We start from the raw sequence: 18,374 nt of genomic DNA on the forward strand, positions 1-18,374 counted from the left end.
CGATCAATTAATTCGTCAAGTTAATCCTCATGTATTTGGTCCAATTAAGATTGTACTTTTTAAATTGCAAATATTTAATGAATGTATATCAGGAGTTTTTCATCAAAGAAATAAATAAAATTTGAAAGAGCATTTATTCATTGTAATATAATAATATAATATGTCTTATTAAGCTTCCATTTCTGCATAACAGTATATACTTCATATATTATATAAATTTCTCTTCGATATCTCATTATTAAATTCTTATATAATTTCTTATATACAATTCAGTAAAATAATTTTTTTATAGAAATATATCTTCTGCCCTTTCTCTATAAAATAACATGTATATATACAATTGAATTGCTTGACTAGTTAATTTAAGCTAAGACACGATTGCTGAAAGCACAGACCCTATTCTCTCGGACATTTACATGCTCTCCGCGAGACGAATCGAGATGCTTTGCCCTTCCGCTGCAACTTAATGATCCAATATACGTAGATTACCCGATACAATTTTATTTTCTAAAACAGTTCCAGAAGGCAGATCTATGCGTTCTCCGTGATTGGCGATTATAATGACGGTGCCTTTCAGCGTTACCCCTTTTCCAAAGGTAACATCACCTGACACCGTCAAATGATCTAACTCGAGAAGATCCGGTATTGTCGGAAATCTAGTTAGAAACTCTTTTACCTGTAAAAAAAAGAAAAGGGACTGATAAAACTGGATATTACTATATATATGATGAAGTTAAAGATAAAACTCGTATAAATTAGCAAAAATTGGAATAAGAATCAATCCTACTGACTTTTGAAAAATGATTATCTCCCAATTTGATGAGAGGCGTTGTGGGGAACATCCTTTGAGGACTCATTACGAGAGATCCGTTACGTAGCGTGTATAAATTACTCATTACAAGCATTAAATCAGAAGTCTTTTTCACCGGCAAGAATCTACTGCGCGGCACATTTATACCTGTAGCAAATAAACATTTTTAATTAAATGTAATTGTATATAGAGAATCGATTTAAAATAAAGCAAGATTTCTTAAGATAAAGAATTCTAGAAATTAAAGAATAAAAAATAATTTTGTTAAACCAGAGAAGCGTTATCTCTTTCAGCACTTACCAATACTTCCTTCGAATGATTTCATAGCAGCTCCTACAGCCGTTTCAAGTTGTATAATATTTAGACCATTGGTAAAAGTTTTATTGTTTACAATTATCTCCATATTCAACGCTTTCTGCTCAAGTACTCTCTCAATGGCTATTTAAGAAGCAACATATATTAAACACAAGTTTAATATTTACTGTAGGGCATACATAACATAATTGTACAACAATCTTAAATACACATACCATTAAGTTTGATCCAGAGGTTGTTGGTGTTGAAATACTTAAATGTCTTAACAGATTTAAAGTCATCGATATGATCCTTGGGGACTTGAGCTATTTCAAGGAGACGAAGTTTATCCTCGTATTTTATAAGCGTACCACCCTATAAATTGTGTAAAATAAAATATATAATTAGAATTTCTCTCACGCTATTCTAGACGAATTGCATAGTTCTCACGAAATGCACCTTAACGTCCGCTCGCGTTTTGTCAGTTACTTCCATGACAAATTCAAGAGGTGGTTCCGGACTTTTACTAAGCAACGACTTCAAGATTTTTATGTCTACCGTGGCACCAAGATTATCTATGTTAGAAATAAAACAATATTCGCGACCCTGCAAAAAATCCGAATTTTAAAAAAATTGATTATCGTATCATTATTTACATGGACGAGAAAAAAGCAATTTTATTACCTCACGAATGAATTTTTTGAGCAGACCAGAATTCAGGAAACTTTCGTAGAAGTCTCCGTGACCGGGTGGATACCACCTGTTAACAAATTATGTATTCTTTTTTCGTGAACGAGTGTTAAAATAATGTTAACAGTGATTTTATGAAAATCGTTCTTACGCTTCTATGTCCTCATCGATTTGGCAGTGCTTAGCGATCGGAAGGAGGGAATCCCTGTTTATGCGAGGATAACAACTCTGATTAAAAGTATAAATGTCTATATCAATTCCTTTATATTTTCTAATTATGCGTTGCGTATCGTCGTCTGTGTTGAACGAATTCATCAGTATGAGTGGCACGTTAGCATTATACGTTTTATTTAGATGCTGTTACAATAGAAATACATACAATTATTATACATTATATTATAATCTTAAAACTAATAGTAATTACGTAAATGATAAGAATAAACTAAGTTATAATTTGTCGTGATACCTCAATCTGCTGAACGGTGAGATCAAGAAACGTGAGTCCATTTCGTACAGCAATAACGGACTTTGGTCCGTGACATCCCATGCTCGTTCCAAGACCACCGTTTAGCTTGACGACAACCAACTTATCCAGCAGTTCCTTCACCTCGTTCGTCTCTGGTGATGGCAAGGAGTTGTAATTCTTGACCTGTGAAAAAAACATAATTCGAAATTATAAAATTAATTAAATTTCTATATTATTTATTAATAGAATTCATCAATTAAAGCACTAATAAGATACAGAACGTTTTTAGAAGATGATTTCATAGAATCTCCATAGATCATCATAATAATTTCGGTTCTCAACTCACTAATAATTGATAATTATCAATACCGAGATGTTAATTAAAATGAACTGAAAAGTATCCACACAAAGTGTCATTTAAATTTTAAAGGAAAAAAAAAGAGGAGGCACCACGGAAATCTCCTCGTAATCTTTCTGTTTCTGCACGATCGGATTTCACTTACCGCATCTTCGGGTAGCTTCTGAATATGGTCCCATTCTAAGGACGGGCCCTCCTCCTGCAGGAATCGCTCGAAAAGATGTTGGAATCCATCGAACTGCCGACTGAATATCGTCGTTTTGTTATCGCGAGCGGTTGCCTGCAGCTTCTCAAGCTCACGTTGCAGCTCATCCCGCGCATCTCTCTTCGTACGCTCGCGGAATGCCTGTGTATCTGAAGAGCTGCGTTGGTGACCACGGATCTGTGGAGTTTCCTCCGTGTTATAGTTAGACCGAGACTTTTTTTTTACCTATCCTTTTCGCGAAGTCCTCCCAATCCGCTCCGGTGAGCCGTTCGTCGCAATTCGAGGGCGAAATGTTACGCATGATGACTTTTCGAGATCGCGGCCGTATAAATCGACAAAAAAAAAATACAAGAGAAAAATAGGAAAAATAAATAAATCGTGTATACGCGTGCGATGACTCGGAATGTGTCTGACCGCTTTCTCAAAAAGTTTCTTGTTAAAATCTCCCTCGTCGGGACAAAATTCTCATGTAGAAACGCAATCTTGTAAAAATCGACCGCAATCTGTAGCAATCAACAAGCGTCGCTAACGAGGACTGTTTTTTCTTTTTTTCTTCCTGTTTTTTTTTTCTTTCATATCCGATAAATTATCGTGAATCGTCGTCATTGTCTTCTCGAAAAACGCGCGAAAGCAATCGCGTCGTTCGTGTCCGGGAAGGTCTCTCAAAAGGCAAATGAATAGATAGCGAATGCAAAAGAAAGTAAAATAAATGGATGCAATGCGATAACGTAAATCCACGGAAAATACCATTTCTGAAAATCGGCGATTAAATTTTAATGCTACATATATTTCCCTCGCATTTTAGAAAAGAGAAAAAAAAATTCCGTTTTTGGTTCATTTTTTTTCCAATTAAAATGATATCTCACAATTTGTCTTTTATTATCTACGTTGCAGATTACGGCTAGATACGGAAGCGTGTATATACATTTGTATAATTATTTGTATGTGAGACTAAAAAAGGAAAAAAAAAAGAAAACATGCTAAATATCCTTTTTCTAATTCTTAGATGCAGAAAAAGGCAAAAATTAAGTAAGTTAATCTCTATATTTATTTTTCTAGTGTAGAATAGCTTTAATCTCGGTTCAACTTGTTTATCTTTTTCTAGTCATAAAAATGAGATAGAGTAATTTTAACCAGTTATATGCTTCCTAATTGTATATTGATAAAGAGTAAGTTTAACCAAGATTAAAATTAATTTACATTAGCAGACATAAAAAAAGAAATTTTAAACTGATTGACATGTAGAAGACAATAAGACAATGAAATTATTAAAAAAAACCGATATACGGCAATAAAAAATTAGAAAAAACCGTTTTTTCTCAAAGTTTCCGTGAATTTTTTTCGTCTAAGAACATTAAGCCTGATCCAATGTCGCGATCGCGTTGATCTCGCCTGCGAGACGATAATTTGAGTTCAAATTGACCCGGAGATTCTCAGTTTACTGCCGAAAAAAAAAAAGAATAAAAAGACTAAACGGAACGAGCGATATTTCGCGATATTTCATTTAATTTGATTTACAGTTGAGGTAATATATTCTCAGATCAGATAGGATTGGCATAAGCTGATATTTATAGCCGGATCTTATATAATACTTAAGACCGTTTTAAGTATAGTCTAAGATGTCATGAATAGATCAAAGATTAGCATCTTGTCTTAAGACATTATTTGTGACTTATTTTAGTATAAGACGGACTGTAAATACCGCCTATATCTTTTTCCCCTCTTCTGTACTTCGTGAATGAGACCGGCGTAAAAAAAAATGCGCGGAACGAATAATGTAATCACCAATTTGAATGTTTAACTTTCAAATATATATATTGCGATAATAATACAGCGCACAACTGTTGACCTTGTTATATGTAAAAGAGCGTAAAACCAGCGTCGCAACGGCGAGAGGAATTTCGCGACTGATTATCGCAGGAAACACTTGCGTAAGGATTATCGCAGAAAACACTCGGACACTTAGCGTGTCTAAACCTATTTTCTATACATTAGCATTAAGGATCATTAAATTTGTGTAGGAAATAATAACTGATATTCGAGCAAACCCCTGGCCCCCCCGTTGACCTTTTTATAAAACCATGCGATAAGATAATTTCGAGGAACAGAGTACACGTACATCGTATGAATTTTATCTCTCTGTTAAAATAAATAATCGTTATTGCGTTACTCGGTTATTCAGTTACTCGGAATATCAGAAGGATAGGAAATTGCCATGGAAAAAAAGAGAGATTTTGGAGCTATTAATAATAATAATTATGTGAACATAATTTAAGCGCTATTATTAATAATAATATAATAAGCATATAGTTTGAACACCGTTATCGCAACGTTAATGACAAGTGTTAGTGAATAACATTCAGGTATTTCGATTCACTTGGAATCTATTTTGCGACATTATTAAATTGAACATAATTCCCGCGATTTCTATCTCGGTTATCATCTTGCATCTGTTATAAGAATATATCGTGAATGCCTTACGATGCGTGTGAAATAGCTGTCGAATGAGAAAAGTGAGACCAAAAAGACTTACAGTTAGGCTCGGTTCCACCAATCTAATATAATCTCGATTTAACTAACTCTTATTTTTTTCTAATTCTTAGAATTATACACAGTGTAGTTAAACCAAAATTAAAGTTAATCTTAGAATTAGAAAACCATATCTTAAAATTAAAAGAATTCTTAGAATTAGAAAAGAATAAAGAGTAAGTTAAACCAAGATTAAATTTAATCTATTATACATTAGTTAATCTATTATATACTTTAGCAGAAATGAATATTAGTAGAACTTTTTCATTTCTTACGTAAACTTAAACAATGACGAGAGAAAAAAAGAAGTTCTTAAGGTCGATTAAAAGTCATCCTGTGTTTTCTGACCGGAATATGATTTTACTTATATAAGTTGATTCTACTGGTCTTATCATACAGTAAAGTCGCCGCAGAGAAGCAAACGCTTCACAAACTATACTCGCATTTATGATTCTGGACATGTGGATATTGATAAAGAGAAATATGGAATATCCGTTTCATATTTCTATCGTTATTTGATATTTTCGCGAGTCATAAATTCGAATTTCTTCTCTCGCGATTTTCTATCTTTTGAAAATATAACTTTTTCCATATTAAACCAGATTATGATCGACCATCATATGAATGCGTCAACTAATATCCGTTTCTACCAATGCAGTTTAACTTTAATCTCGGTTCAACCAACTCTTCATCTTTTTCTAGTTTTAAGAATAAGAAAAAGATAAAGAGTAAGTTAAACCGAAATTAAAGTTAATCTATATACATTGGTAGAAACGGATATAAGATAAGCCATTTGCGGTCAAAGTCAGATGTTGGAATAATACATCTGTATTTTTAAATAAATTTATCTCGGATATATGACTACACGCTGATTACTTTCACACTTGCAACACAATTTCAATTTGATTGCATTGCGAGTTCGAATATCGGCGCGCTGTCATTTATCTGAGATAAATTTATTTAAAAACACATAGGTATTGGTTGGTATTCATAATCGATTTTTGTATTCAAGACTGTCTTAAGATGTCACATTGAAAGAAAAGATTGGCTGAATATGACATAGTATTTTTAATTAGTTACAGCAGCCAATATGTCATATTTTATACCATTTAAATTATTGTAGCAGCCAATCTTTTCTTTCAGTGCACGAATAAATTACAGAGTCGTAACATCTTAAGACATTTAACTTAAGACTTGAAGAACTGAATATGAATACCAGCTGTAGATATTTTTTTTATTCGAAAAATGACTTATTATTTTGATATCGGACTTTGACCGTAAGTCAAAGTGGCTTCTCTTATTTAGTTGAACTGTTTTCCATTTCGTTCTATACACGATTCATTGCACGAATCAGGAACAATCATCGCCTTTCAGAAATCCGCAAAAAGATAAACCGTACGCAAGTCGCACGCGACACGAGATCGACTCGAGGGTTAAACGGCCAATGAGATCCATCATGAGTACCACGATTATATCCCAGAATGACGCTGCTCGCTCGAGTCGGGTTAGCCTATCATTAGCTTACATAACGACAGATTAGTACGAGTGCTTGTATAAATCATTGCGTAAAAACTCGTGGAAACTTTTAGTTCGTGTCGGAAGAGGAGATCCCCGAAATTCGCGGATCAGGTGGAGCCTAATCCTTAAATGATCTCTTCCAACAAAACATCCTGGATGTCTCTATGATGGCTGAGGGAACTTCAAATGTAGGTAACGACTTAGTGTCATTAGATATCTAAAGATAGCCGTTATCTCACATACGTGGAGAATAAGGCGCGAGACAGCTTACGACAAAGAATCACTAATGAATATTACATTAAGAAAAATTTCTGGTTGGAAATCAGAAAATTTTTATCATATCAAGCAGAATTCTAGTTGTCTCAATTAGAATTATAATAGATGAAAAAAATTTCTGATTTGTCCATTTTCAAAATTCCAATTGATGCAACCAGACTGTTTTCAGTAAACGGCTACAAGCAATTGGTTTCTGACAGGATTATTTCTGATTAAAAGTAGACGAACTGTAATGTTAAGTCAGATAGAATTCTGGTTATTTAAACTAGAATTATAAGAGATTCAAAAAATTTCTGATTTGTCTATTTTCAACCAGAATTTTAATCAACACAATCAGACTCGCTTTCTAATAAACGTAAACAGCTACAATAGAAACTGGTTTCTCACAGGATTTAAGGTCTCGCATTTAGGTCCTCGATACGAGGAATTTACAAGCTATTTATGTTTTATCTAATCATATCATCTGCGAATCTTTATCAATCTTAGAAATACATTCTTAAAAATACATTCTTAGAAATAGATTCTTAGAAATACATTCCCCGGATATCCCGGAAGTTCGCAATACATTTTTTTTCGAACATTTGACGTTTCCTTCGATTTTATCTCTATCAACAATCAGACGAACAATTGAAGGTCAATAACGTTTCTCTCTCTTTCTCACACACGCACACACACGCACACACACACAGAGATCGTTAAGATCCTTTCTGCGAGGAAAATCTTTCTGCGAGGAAAAGCCTTTCTGCAAAATCCTTCGATTTTAATTTAAATACAATTCTTTTCACGAAAAAGAAAATGTTTGGGGATCTCTCGGATTCTAAGGCCGATATTACATATACGTTCGTTTTTTGTCGTAAGACGAATTTTTCAAGCATGTCAATTGGCCGCACGACAGAGAGGATCTCGGATCTCTTTGTCCTTAATCAATCGACAGATTTGAAAAAAATTGTCATACGATAAAAAACGGACGCATGTAATATTGGCCTAATTCGGCTGCGAGGTTTTTTTCGGAAAATAATCGAGAATCTTTCGGACTTAACTTAAGGAAGACCGAAATGAAACGGTCCCGCGAGACCGGTGGAGAGACCGCGCACGGAAGCCAGCGACGTTTACTACTTACTTGCAACAGGTACTCCATGTGCGACACTTTGTACGCGCTTAACGGACGATTGGCGGTCGTGGAATGCGACTGTGACATCGCGCGTACGACGATCGGCGGCAAGGCGCGCTCCACCAAACACGATGGAAATGCGTACACACACGTGACGTAACGTCCGGTCAAATGAGATACGGGACGTCTCTTTTCGGGCGCGAAATCTTCTCTGTTTACACAGGATTGGATCCTGGATGCGTAAGGATTCCACTTGACACTCGTAGAATTATTTACCTTTATTTACCTTTATTTACCTTTATTATACCCTTATTATTTATCAAATGTTAAACAAGGACAAATAATACTCATGAGTGAACGTCAAATGAAACCCACCCTCTATAACAGAGTCTGTCTGTGGGATAATAAACTTTTAATGGCCTATCGTTTTTGTTAACTTCAGTAGAATTCAAAGAGAATAAATAGGATAGTTATATAAATTAAAAAAAGATATATACATTGTGTATCGTATACAATTATATATAATATGTGTATACAAACACACACGCTTTTTCCTCACTCTTGTCTTGACAAAATTCCTGTGGCCAGACTCTGCTATATCTACACGATATCGACGTGTTTTTTATGGTACACGGAGAAAATTTTATATTTAAAATTATTATAATGTGATAGTAGCTGCGGTCTTCATGTAAATTATAAGTTTAAATGCTATAGTTATTTTTTTTTTAAATAATATAACGTAATTTTTACACTTTTTCATAGTAAAAATTTTTTATTACAAAATCAAATATACCTAGCAAATTTTGTTTGCATACCATAGTAAACATTAACTGTTTTCATGTTAGAATATGGCTTAACAAAACAATTACTTTATTTATGTGATAAAAATTAGTATTACCATAGTAAAAGTTAAGTCGGAATCATGTTGTGAGAGTCCATCGAAAAGACATAGTAAAGTGTAATTTAAAATTGTATTAAAACTTAATGTAAAATTTTCTCCGTGTATTGACTCTTATAGACGGATTAGAAATTTATTTAAGAATAAGAAGAATCGATATATTCAGGCACGTGTTCGTTACCTGAAATTACACACCGGTTCGAAAAATAAACTATTTATTGCACCCGAAATGGCAAAGAAAATATCAATTGAGCCTATTTTGAAATTGATCGGTTATTCGATAATGCTGGCAACTCGCTGGCTTGCGTAAAAATGCACGGCCGGTCTCACGGGAGATATATATATATATATCTCTATAAGTGTGTAGTTTGTAAACTAGACACCTTGTAACATTATCATGAATTTAAAAAAAAGATACATATATGCATGCCAATACGTTTCGCATTAACGGTTATACAATGATGAGAAATTATACATTCTTCGGCGTTTTTTTTTGCTACCCTGCACATTCTGCCACTGAGAAAAATGTTCGTTCAAAAAGTAACAAATGGATATTTCCGATTGATCTTGATTGGATTTATAAGACTATCCGATAAATTTGATTGGATAGTCTTATAAATCCGATCAAAATCAATCGAAAATATCTGTTTGCTACTTTTTGAACGGATAAAGCCCAGAAATTTTTTTCAGTGTGGGCTTTTAGCTCGTAATTGAGAGAAATGTCCATCATATAAATAAAATATATTTAACGAATTTGTGCCATAAATTATTCATCAGGTATTATGCATCTCTATCAAGTACATGAAAAAGATAGTTGTACGCTGTAACAAATAAAATGTTAATTTTAACTTAAAGACATATAGTGGACTTTCTGACGTAAAAATGTTAAAAATAACACAAAATGTTCATTTTAACATTTTTGCATGTCTGAGAAACTGTACGTTTTTAAATTAAAATTAATTTATTTTTACAGTGTATGTATATCTATACGATACGTATAAATATGCATACACTGTATATGAATATGCGACTTTATCTATGAGAATCCGGAATAAACAATGAATTTGTTGAAAAGACGAACCTAATTACACGTAACGTCAGTGATTAAGTGCGAAAGCTGCCTTGAAGAAAAATAATCGTCCCGAAACCGATCGATTCTGCCAATTAGTTGAACTCTGAATGGTCATCTAACTTTTTCCCTAGAGCAAAAAGTAAAAATTTTTTATATGTTCGTGTATATATGTACGTACATACATACATTACATAAAAATTTTCAGCTCTATAAAACTAGCAGGACCAAATCAGCAGAATCAAATCGAATTTATCGGAATTTTTAGTACTCGTTTTGTGTTAAATTGTACTATTAATGATAATTTTGTATTGTGTGCCATGCCATTTAAAAAAAAATTGTGGCGGTGCTAGTTTAATATTAAGTTGGCAGGACCAATTCAAAATAAAAGAAGAAAAAAAATCAGAAATCAATAGGATTGAATTTGTACTATTTTGTACTACCAAAAACAATTCTACATCATGTGTCATTTCCAAGAAAGCAGTGGCGCTACCAGTTTAATATTTAAGCTGGCACGACCATTAAAAAAACAACATAAGAGCAAAAATTAACACAACTAAATTTGTACTAATTTGCACATACCATTGAAAGCAAGTTAATATTTTACACGTTTTCTCCTTAAATGACTTTATTAGTATATATAATTTATTAGTATATATAATACTCACAATCTATGAGGCATTCCACGTCAAACTGGACACCTTTGAAACATCATTTTATTTTTTGTTTAATTTATTAACATACATATTCTACAAATAAAAATATGAGACACGTAAGTCGCGAAAAAAATGAGATTTTTTTGCGAAATTATTGATGCTTTTAAGTTGCATAAATTTGTAAAAAAACGTCGCTCTCTGAAGCGAACATTTAGATAATTATATCGAAATCATTAGTCGTACAAAAAAATGTAAAATTTTCCGAGATTAAAAGTCCGATTCTAAAGATCTTAAATCGTTCTATAGATGGTTATTTTTAATTTATCATTTTCGTATAAATAAATCATTTTCCATTTGTTTACAATTTTTATCAACATTTTTCATCTCACTAATTTAAAAATTTTGTAAAAATATTATATTCCCATTTCAATTATGATGTAACCCTCAAAATTTCAAAATGGAACTCGAATTTTTTAACTACACAGTCCATTCGAAATATTCCATTTTGAAATATTCAGGGTTACTTCATAATTAAGATGGAAATATATTTTTACAAAATTTCCAATTTGACATGGAATGCTTCATAGATCGTAAGTATATATTAATAAAGTCATTTTAAGGAAAAAACATGTAAAATGTTAACTTACTTTTAATAATAGTACATACAAATAAGTACAAATTCAGTTGTGTTAATTTTTGCTCTTGTATTGTTTTTTTTAATGGTCCTGCCAGCTTAAATATTAAACTATTAGTAGCGCCACTGTTTTCTCGGAAATAATACATAATATAGAATTGTTTTTGATAGTACAAAATAGTACAAATTTAATCCTATTGATTTCTGATATTATTTTTCTTTTATTTTGAATTGGTTCTGTTAGCTTAATATTCACTATTTTTTTCGAAGTGGTACATAATACAAAATTATCGTTAATAATTTAACACCCAATGAGTACAATTCCAATAGATCCGATTTGATTCTGCTAGCTTTATAGAGGTAGCTTTATAGAGCTAAAATTTTCACTTTTCACGTTTCCGCTCTAAAAAAATATTACATGATCGCTACCCTGGTTTCATTAATTTAATTCTTAAAAATTGAAGGTAATCTCGGTTTAATTTATTCTATATATTTTTTTAATTCCAAGAATTAGAAAAAGATAAACAATAAATTGAAGTTACAGAGATTAAAGTTGCTTTTACATTGGTGGAACCGAGCCTTAATTGTTCCAAGCAAAATATCTGCGATATCATAAAATTCGTCGCTTTTAATCTTTCTTTCCATAGAAATAAAAAATTAATAGATTTACTTACGCTGGAAAATAATATTACGTAATAATTGAGTCATTATACTCACCCTATTATTATTATTCGATAAATTAATCGCTAATTAATGTCCATTTCGTACCAATGTATATTAACTTTAATCTCACTTAACTTTCTCTTTATCTGTTTCTAATTCTCAGAACTAGAAAAAGATAGTCGAACAGAGATTAAAATTAAATTACATTAATAGGAAACGGGCATAAGTGAATCGAACTTGAGTTCTAGGTCATCTCAAGATAACAGAAGTCGCAAGATAAGTTTCAACTGCGTAAAAAACGCTAGGCTAAAACGTCGAGCATAACCTCAATTTAAATCCACGGGGACGTATTCGGTAGCCGGAAGCGAAACCAGCACGAGGAAAATCAGGACTTCGCCAATCGTTTGGAGAACAGATGCCAGATGGAACATTGTGTTACTTTTTACAACTTTGTCAAGGTCTTGTTAAGGTCTGCCCTTGACAAGTAAAAAACAACAAATAAGAATAAGAAACAATTACGTGACACAAGAATGTGTAAAAGATCAGAGAGACGCGCGATAACAGGACGGATAAATTGACGGATAATGTAGGGAAGAGAGATACTTCAGAGAGCTCGAGATTTACCTTTCTGTCGTCGACTTGCAGCATCGCTTGAGATTTTGTTCAGACGGTTGATGCTCTTTACGTTGCGGCAAAGGTCACAACAGGTCGAATCAGAAATCAATACCTGTCGTGTTCGATCGCTTCCGAATTACGTGACCACCTTAAGCACCGTACAGATTCCTTCAAACTATTACGAAAGAATCCATATTTTTACCTTGAACGTAAGATACCCTCGATCACAAAAATATGCCGGCTCGTGACGTCGGACGTGTCTTGTGGTCGGTAAGTAGCGCTACGATAGCTGATTTTACCGACGAGGTGATCACGTCACGATCTTTTCATGGCGAGCATATTCAAATTCTTAATTGATGTAAGTTAACAAATTAAAATATGAGGCATATAATGAAGAGAGGACAGAATATATTAGGCAACGAAGGAACTTCTCTTTTCTGAAGAGAAATTTACCGCGTTATTTACTATACACGAACTTTGATAGAAATATATATCACCGATGAAATACTATAATTAAAGACAGTCGGCGTTTATGGAAGTCATGTGATTGTTAAAATTAATGAAGTGATTAAAGGTGCTTTTTTTATGTTGACGCTCGACGCTCATTTTTAGCGTCAAAATAGATCGTGATGAAAATTGACATTTGATATTCATTAATTTTTATTACGTGATCTGTTTTGACGCTAAAATGAGCGTCAAGCATCAGCATAAAAGAACATCTTATTAAGAGTAAGAAATTGTAGATAATAAGGTATTACATAATTTCATGATTTGTTAGTTTCGTAAAGATGTATATCAATGTAATTGAACCAGTTTTTTATCCTATGAAAAAATTATCAACTATACACCTAATTATCGACTTAACGATACAGAACAAATGTGCGGATAACATCGTGCGAACTGTTGGTTTAAGCACGAAAACAAACATGTTTGACATTAAAGATGTGAAAACAAGATTTTATTTTTATTATACAAAGATATTAGAAATATGTTGAGCCTTTTTCTTGGTGCGCCCAAACTAGAAATTCGCACGATGTATCTAGGCATCTGCGCGATCTGTATCGCTAAGTCGATAATGATTCGAATAAGGCACTCGAATAGATTGTGTAGTCCAAAAAATTCTATTATGTAACGGCGCGGTTTCGCATACGTATGTGCCGTCACACAATGGAATTTTTTAACTGTACAATTCGAATGAATATTCGAGTTCCATTTTGTAATTTTCAGAGTTACTTCGCATAATTGAAGTGGAAATATATAACGATTTTCACAAAATTTTTTAATTAGTGAGTTGATGATAAAAAATGTTAATAAAAATTGTAAACAAATGAAAAATAATTTATTTATATGAAAATAATAAAGTAAAAATAATATATAGTCCATATATATATATATAGAACAATTTAAAATCTTTAAAATCGGTCTCTATTACATTTTTTTTTGTACGACTATATAAATTGTTTCGACGGTATAATAATTTGAATATTGAATATTCGCATGAGCGACGTTTTTATGAATTTCTGCAACTTATAAGCGTGAATAACTTTATGAAAATAAGTCAAATTTTTTTCGCGAAACACGTGTCTTTTTTTTTCTTCGTAGAAACAAATTAAAAAAAAGAACTAAAATTAATATACCCGATTTGACGTGGAATGCTTTTAATTATTAACTGTAAAATCGATAATTTTTTCATACAATAAAAAACTGGTTTAACTGATTCATCTTGTATATAAAAACGCGCGCAGATTTAAATTTGACACATCTGTTCACATAATTGCACGATAATTTAATCGATTTTAACATACAGGAAGAATTAGAGTAGTTAAATCAGTTTTTACCCTATGAAACAAATTATCGACTACACAACTAATTATCGATTTAAACAGATCAAATGTATGGATAACATCGTGCAAACTGCTGATACGAGCGTAAAAATAGGCACGTTTAACGTTGCTTGACTAAAGCTCTAGATATACCAAAGTAGCGCAATCCTTTTATCTGAACCAAAATGCCGACAACTTTCTTATTGGCTATTTCGACTGCCATTTTCGATCTGATTGTCTGTAGTCCAATAAGCGCTTAGTATTATTGTTATATAAAATATATAGGTTCGCAACGCGATCAGGGTATAATTTTTCACTTTTCACTTTTCATCCTAGGAAAAAAATTTCATGATTGATACTCAGACCTAGTGCAACACTCAGACAATGGCTGCGTTCAGCAGACTCAACAGTTTTGCAACCATTTTATGATTCTTTTTTTTTCCCCCGCTCAGATTGGACTATTCCTTTAAAACTAAAAGTATAAACCAAGCGCGACGAATCATAAAACGGTTGCAAAACTGCTCAGTCTGCTGAACGCAGCCAACATCTTAAAGGGACGGTGTAGAGCCTATTGCTGGATTCACCCTGCATCCGATGTGCGTCGTACGATACTCTGCAACCAATCAGAAAACATGATTCCGATGGATTTTGCTTCGTATAATCGGAATCCTGTTTTCTGATTGGTTGTAGAGCGTCGTACGACGCAAATCGGAATCCTGTTTTCTGATTGATTGCAGAGCGTCGTACGACGCAAATCGGATGCAGTGTGAATCCAGTATTAGAATGGGTGGCACCCAGTTGGACACGGCTCAATTGGACACGAGCCACTCTCAGCGCTTGAGACTACAAAGCTCCTAAGCACCGATCGCTGTGATTGGTGGTGTCCAATCGAGCCATGGTCAATCGGGATCACCGCCATTAGAATGACAGGTATCTTAACTTCTAAAATTTCGAACTTTAACGCTTGATATCTTGGTTCACGAGGCCGACCGCCGCATTTTTTTCCAGATTCTTTCGTTGTGAGTGAAAACGCGTCGAATAAGCCCAATTTAATCAAAATCGGAGGTGAGGTCCCGTATTCTAAATAATTACCGAAAAATAAAAAATAGTGTTCAACATACATAAAGAACAAACCTAAAGAGAATTGTTTCTCTGACCTCTGCTATACGGCACGCTTAATCGGGTTTAATAACATCCGTAGTTATGAAATTGGCCAATCATAGCTTTTCCTCGGGAGAATGGAATGATTGTGATTGGCCAGTTTCATAACTACGGATGTTATTAAACTCGTTTAAGGGTGCCGTGTGTAAATGTAATCTCTGTTCGCGTCTATAGACTGTATTCTCATGGGTCGTATACCGGCCTAATTATTATGATTATTATTTCTCGTTCCTCCAACTTGTTCCGACTTCCGACTTCTAATGCACTGGTAATCGATTGTTGTGTTTATTAGTGTTTACACCGTTTCACTCTTGTGGAAATTTTATTAAGAGAAGTCTTGTCGAGCAGAATCATCGCAGTACCTGCTAATTTTATCTATCAGTCTATCTGATCTCATTCACGATTGAAAAAATTGTAACGGATTGAACAATGACAAATATTTATTAAACCACTGTACCAAAAGAAGGATTTGTAAAAGAAAGTTAAAAGAAAAGAACAGCGGATTTTCTTGCGATCACCGGTAAAAAGTGCTTTTTGCATATACCAACGATAGCGTGAAGAAAAAACTCCTCGTGTACCTTAATTTTTCTATGTTTTTCACTGCAAAAAGACTAATGTTTATATCAATGTCTCGCATCTAATACAGTACTTCATTCTATATTTTTAGATTTTTTAATATTAAATTAACAAGCATGGCGGAGAAATGTGCAAGTACAAAAGACGGAGATTGTCCACCAGTGAAGAAAGTCAAGTTGGACGACGGAAGCACCGACGTGGTTGAGAAAAATTTGGGCGAGAATGACACGAGTGAGACAGAGCTGAATCTATCAGATTTCAAAGTGACTAGAGTGCTGCAGAATAACTGTGCTCGAAAATTGATATGCATGGAAGGGACATTCGAGAATCGCGAGGGCCAGGCGGTCGTTCTGCTCGAGCAAAAGAGTTTTCCTCATGACAAGGTGGTCTTGGAGAAAGATTTCTTTGATGGAAAGACGACCTTTCGAAAGATCTTCACCAATGATGTCTATAGAAATTACAATTGTTTTCCAACTGAGGAAAATAATGGTATATCAATCTGTCGATTTGTTATGTATTTTAATCGATTAGTTGCTATTTTATAAAGTAATTAATTTTATTTTTCAAGGTCTACACGTAACTGTGATATACCCTGCTTCTCAAACACACATCGATAAATATAAAAGACAAGAATTGTATGTGATAGATGAAACCTATGAACTTTATCAGCAGGTCACTCTCCCTTACATTGAATCAATGAGTCTGAGTTTGGAGGTATAGTTTATTTGAAATGTAACGTTGATTCATATTTGACATAATTTTGAAGATTATTCAAATAGAAAGCATACATTGTTTTTTTTCTTTTTTCAGTGGATCACTAATATTTTGGAGCACAAAGCTGAACAAGAAAGTATTATTTACGAGGACCCTGACAAGGATAACGGTTTTGTATTAGTAACAGATTTTAAATGGGATAAACAGATGGATACATTGAAGTTATTGGCACTGCCATTTAAAAAAATAAGATCATTGCGAGAGTTGAATGGGTCTCATCTTCCTTTATTAAAAAATATACGAGATGCTGGAACGGCAGCGATTAGTAAAAAGTTTAACATACCTGTGTCTCAGCTCAGAATATATTTCCATTATCAGCCGTCATATTATTATCTACATGTGCATTTCTGCTATCTTATGTTTGAGGCACCAGGTAAAGCATTATAAAAAGAAACTTTAAAAATAACATATGTATATATTATTTTATGAGTAATTTTCGAATGGATATTTTAACTACAGTTTTTAACTTAACTATTATTGTTTCATCTAGGAATATATGTGGAAAAAGCGCATCTTTTATCAACAGTTATAAGAAATTTAGAACTGCTGTCGGACTATTACACGAAAGCAGTACTTTCGTATGTCGTGTTTAAAGGAAGTCCACTTTATGAAAAGTTTAAATCGCATGGAGCTTTACAAACGTCAACGTGTGAAACACAAGAGACTGTAAATATAGTATAAATAAGACTGCTTTACTTCGAGAAAACGTAAGTTATATTTTACGTATACAACAAAAAATTATGTATTCTGTTTACCGTTTAAAAATAAGAAAAGACAATCGTAAAACATGCAGTGTTATTAATCAGAAACGTTTTCTGTAGAAATAGCGTAATCTTCGTATGAATAAAATATATTAGAATCATACCTTAAATTACTTATAATTGAAAACAGTAAAAGAAGATGAAATAAGACTGAAGAATACTTATTTTTTACGTAACTATTTTTTAAAGAGACACATATTTTACATGAATAAAAAAAAATATGACAGTATCTATTTTGAAAAAGGATTTATTTTACATTCAATATATCGTAAAATTTTAAATTTTTATATATTTTTATTGTAACTATTTATTGAATTTAAATAAAAACAAGTATGCGAATTTTTTCTCTTTGCATTATTCATTTAAGTAACAAAAATTATATAATTTCTCAGTTCTGTTACAATATAGCAATGAAGAAACAGAAACTTCGAAAATCAAAGATGATTAAAAATTGACATGATAAAACATAATACATAATTGCAAAAT

At 32.9% G+C, this 18,374-nt stretch overlaps 2 protein-coding genes across 10 annotated transcripts; one reads left to right on the forward strand and one right to left on the reverse strand.

The window, feature by feature from the left end:
• Positions 1 to 399: 399 nt before the first annotated feature.
• Positions 400 to 13,045, reverse strand: UGP (UDP-glucose pyrophosphorylase). 6 transcript variants are annotated; one of them, XM_018506344.1, is made up of 11 exons: positions 9,338 to 9,422; positions 8,268 to 8,490; positions 2,765 to 3,001; positions 2,262 to 2,444; positions 1,947 to 2,152; positions 1,790 to 1,865; positions 1,565 to 1,711; positions 1,342 to 1,480; positions 1,112 to 1,249; positions 792 to 958; positions 400 to 676 (listed from the first exon to the last, which is right to left on the reverse strand). In XM_018506344.1, the coding sequence occupies exons 2-11, from the start codon at positions 8,343 to 8,345 to the stop codon at positions 464 to 466; spliced, it is 1,584 nt and encodes a 527-aa protein (XP_018361846.1). In that variant the 5' UTR covers positions 8,346 to 8,490; positions 9,338 to 9,422; the 3' UTR covers positions 400 to 463. The 6 variants fall into 6 exon arrangements, with proteins under 6 accessions (XP_018361846.1, XP_018361845.1, XP_018361844.1 ...); XM_018506343.1 differs by lacking the exon at positions 9,338 to 9,422 and adding an exon at positions 8,634 to 8,722; XM_018506342.1 differs by lacking the exons at positions 8,268 to 8,490; positions 9,338 to 9,422 and adding an exon at positions 12,800 to 13,045 and having other exon boundaries at positions 2,765 to 2,998.
• Positions 6,775 to 18,011, forward strand: Dcps (Decapping enzyme, scavenger). Of its 4 annotated transcripts, none has more exons than XM_018506348.1 (5): positions 6,775 to 7,063; positions 16,445 to 16,842; positions 16,922 to 17,067; positions 17,164 to 17,500; positions 17,618 to 18,011. In XM_018506348.1, the coding sequence occupies exons 2-5, from the start codon at positions 16,470 to 16,472 to the stop codon at positions 17,806 to 17,808; spliced, it is 1,047 nt and encodes a 348-aa protein (XP_018361850.1). In that variant the 5' UTR covers positions 6,775 to 7,063; positions 16,445 to 16,469; the 3' UTR covers positions 17,809 to 18,011. The 4 variants fall into 4 exon arrangements, with proteins under 4 accessions (XP_018361850.1, XP_018361848.1, XP_018361849.1 ...); XM_018506346.1 differs by having other exon boundaries at positions 6,775 to 7,059; XM_018506347.1 differs by lacking the exon at positions 6,775 to 7,063 and adding an exon at positions 16,002 to 16,045.
• Positions 18,012 to 18,374: the final 363 nt, after the last annotated feature.

Source organism: Trachymyrmex cornetzi, unplaced genomic scaffold, assembly GCF_001594075.2.
Source record: "Trachymyrmex cornetzi isolate Tcor2-1 unplaced genomic scaffold, Tcor1.1 scaffold223, whole genome shotgun sequence".
NCBI classification, from domain to species: Eukaryota; Metazoa; Arthropoda; class Insecta; order Hymenoptera; family Formicidae; genus Trachymyrmex; species Trachymyrmex cornetzi.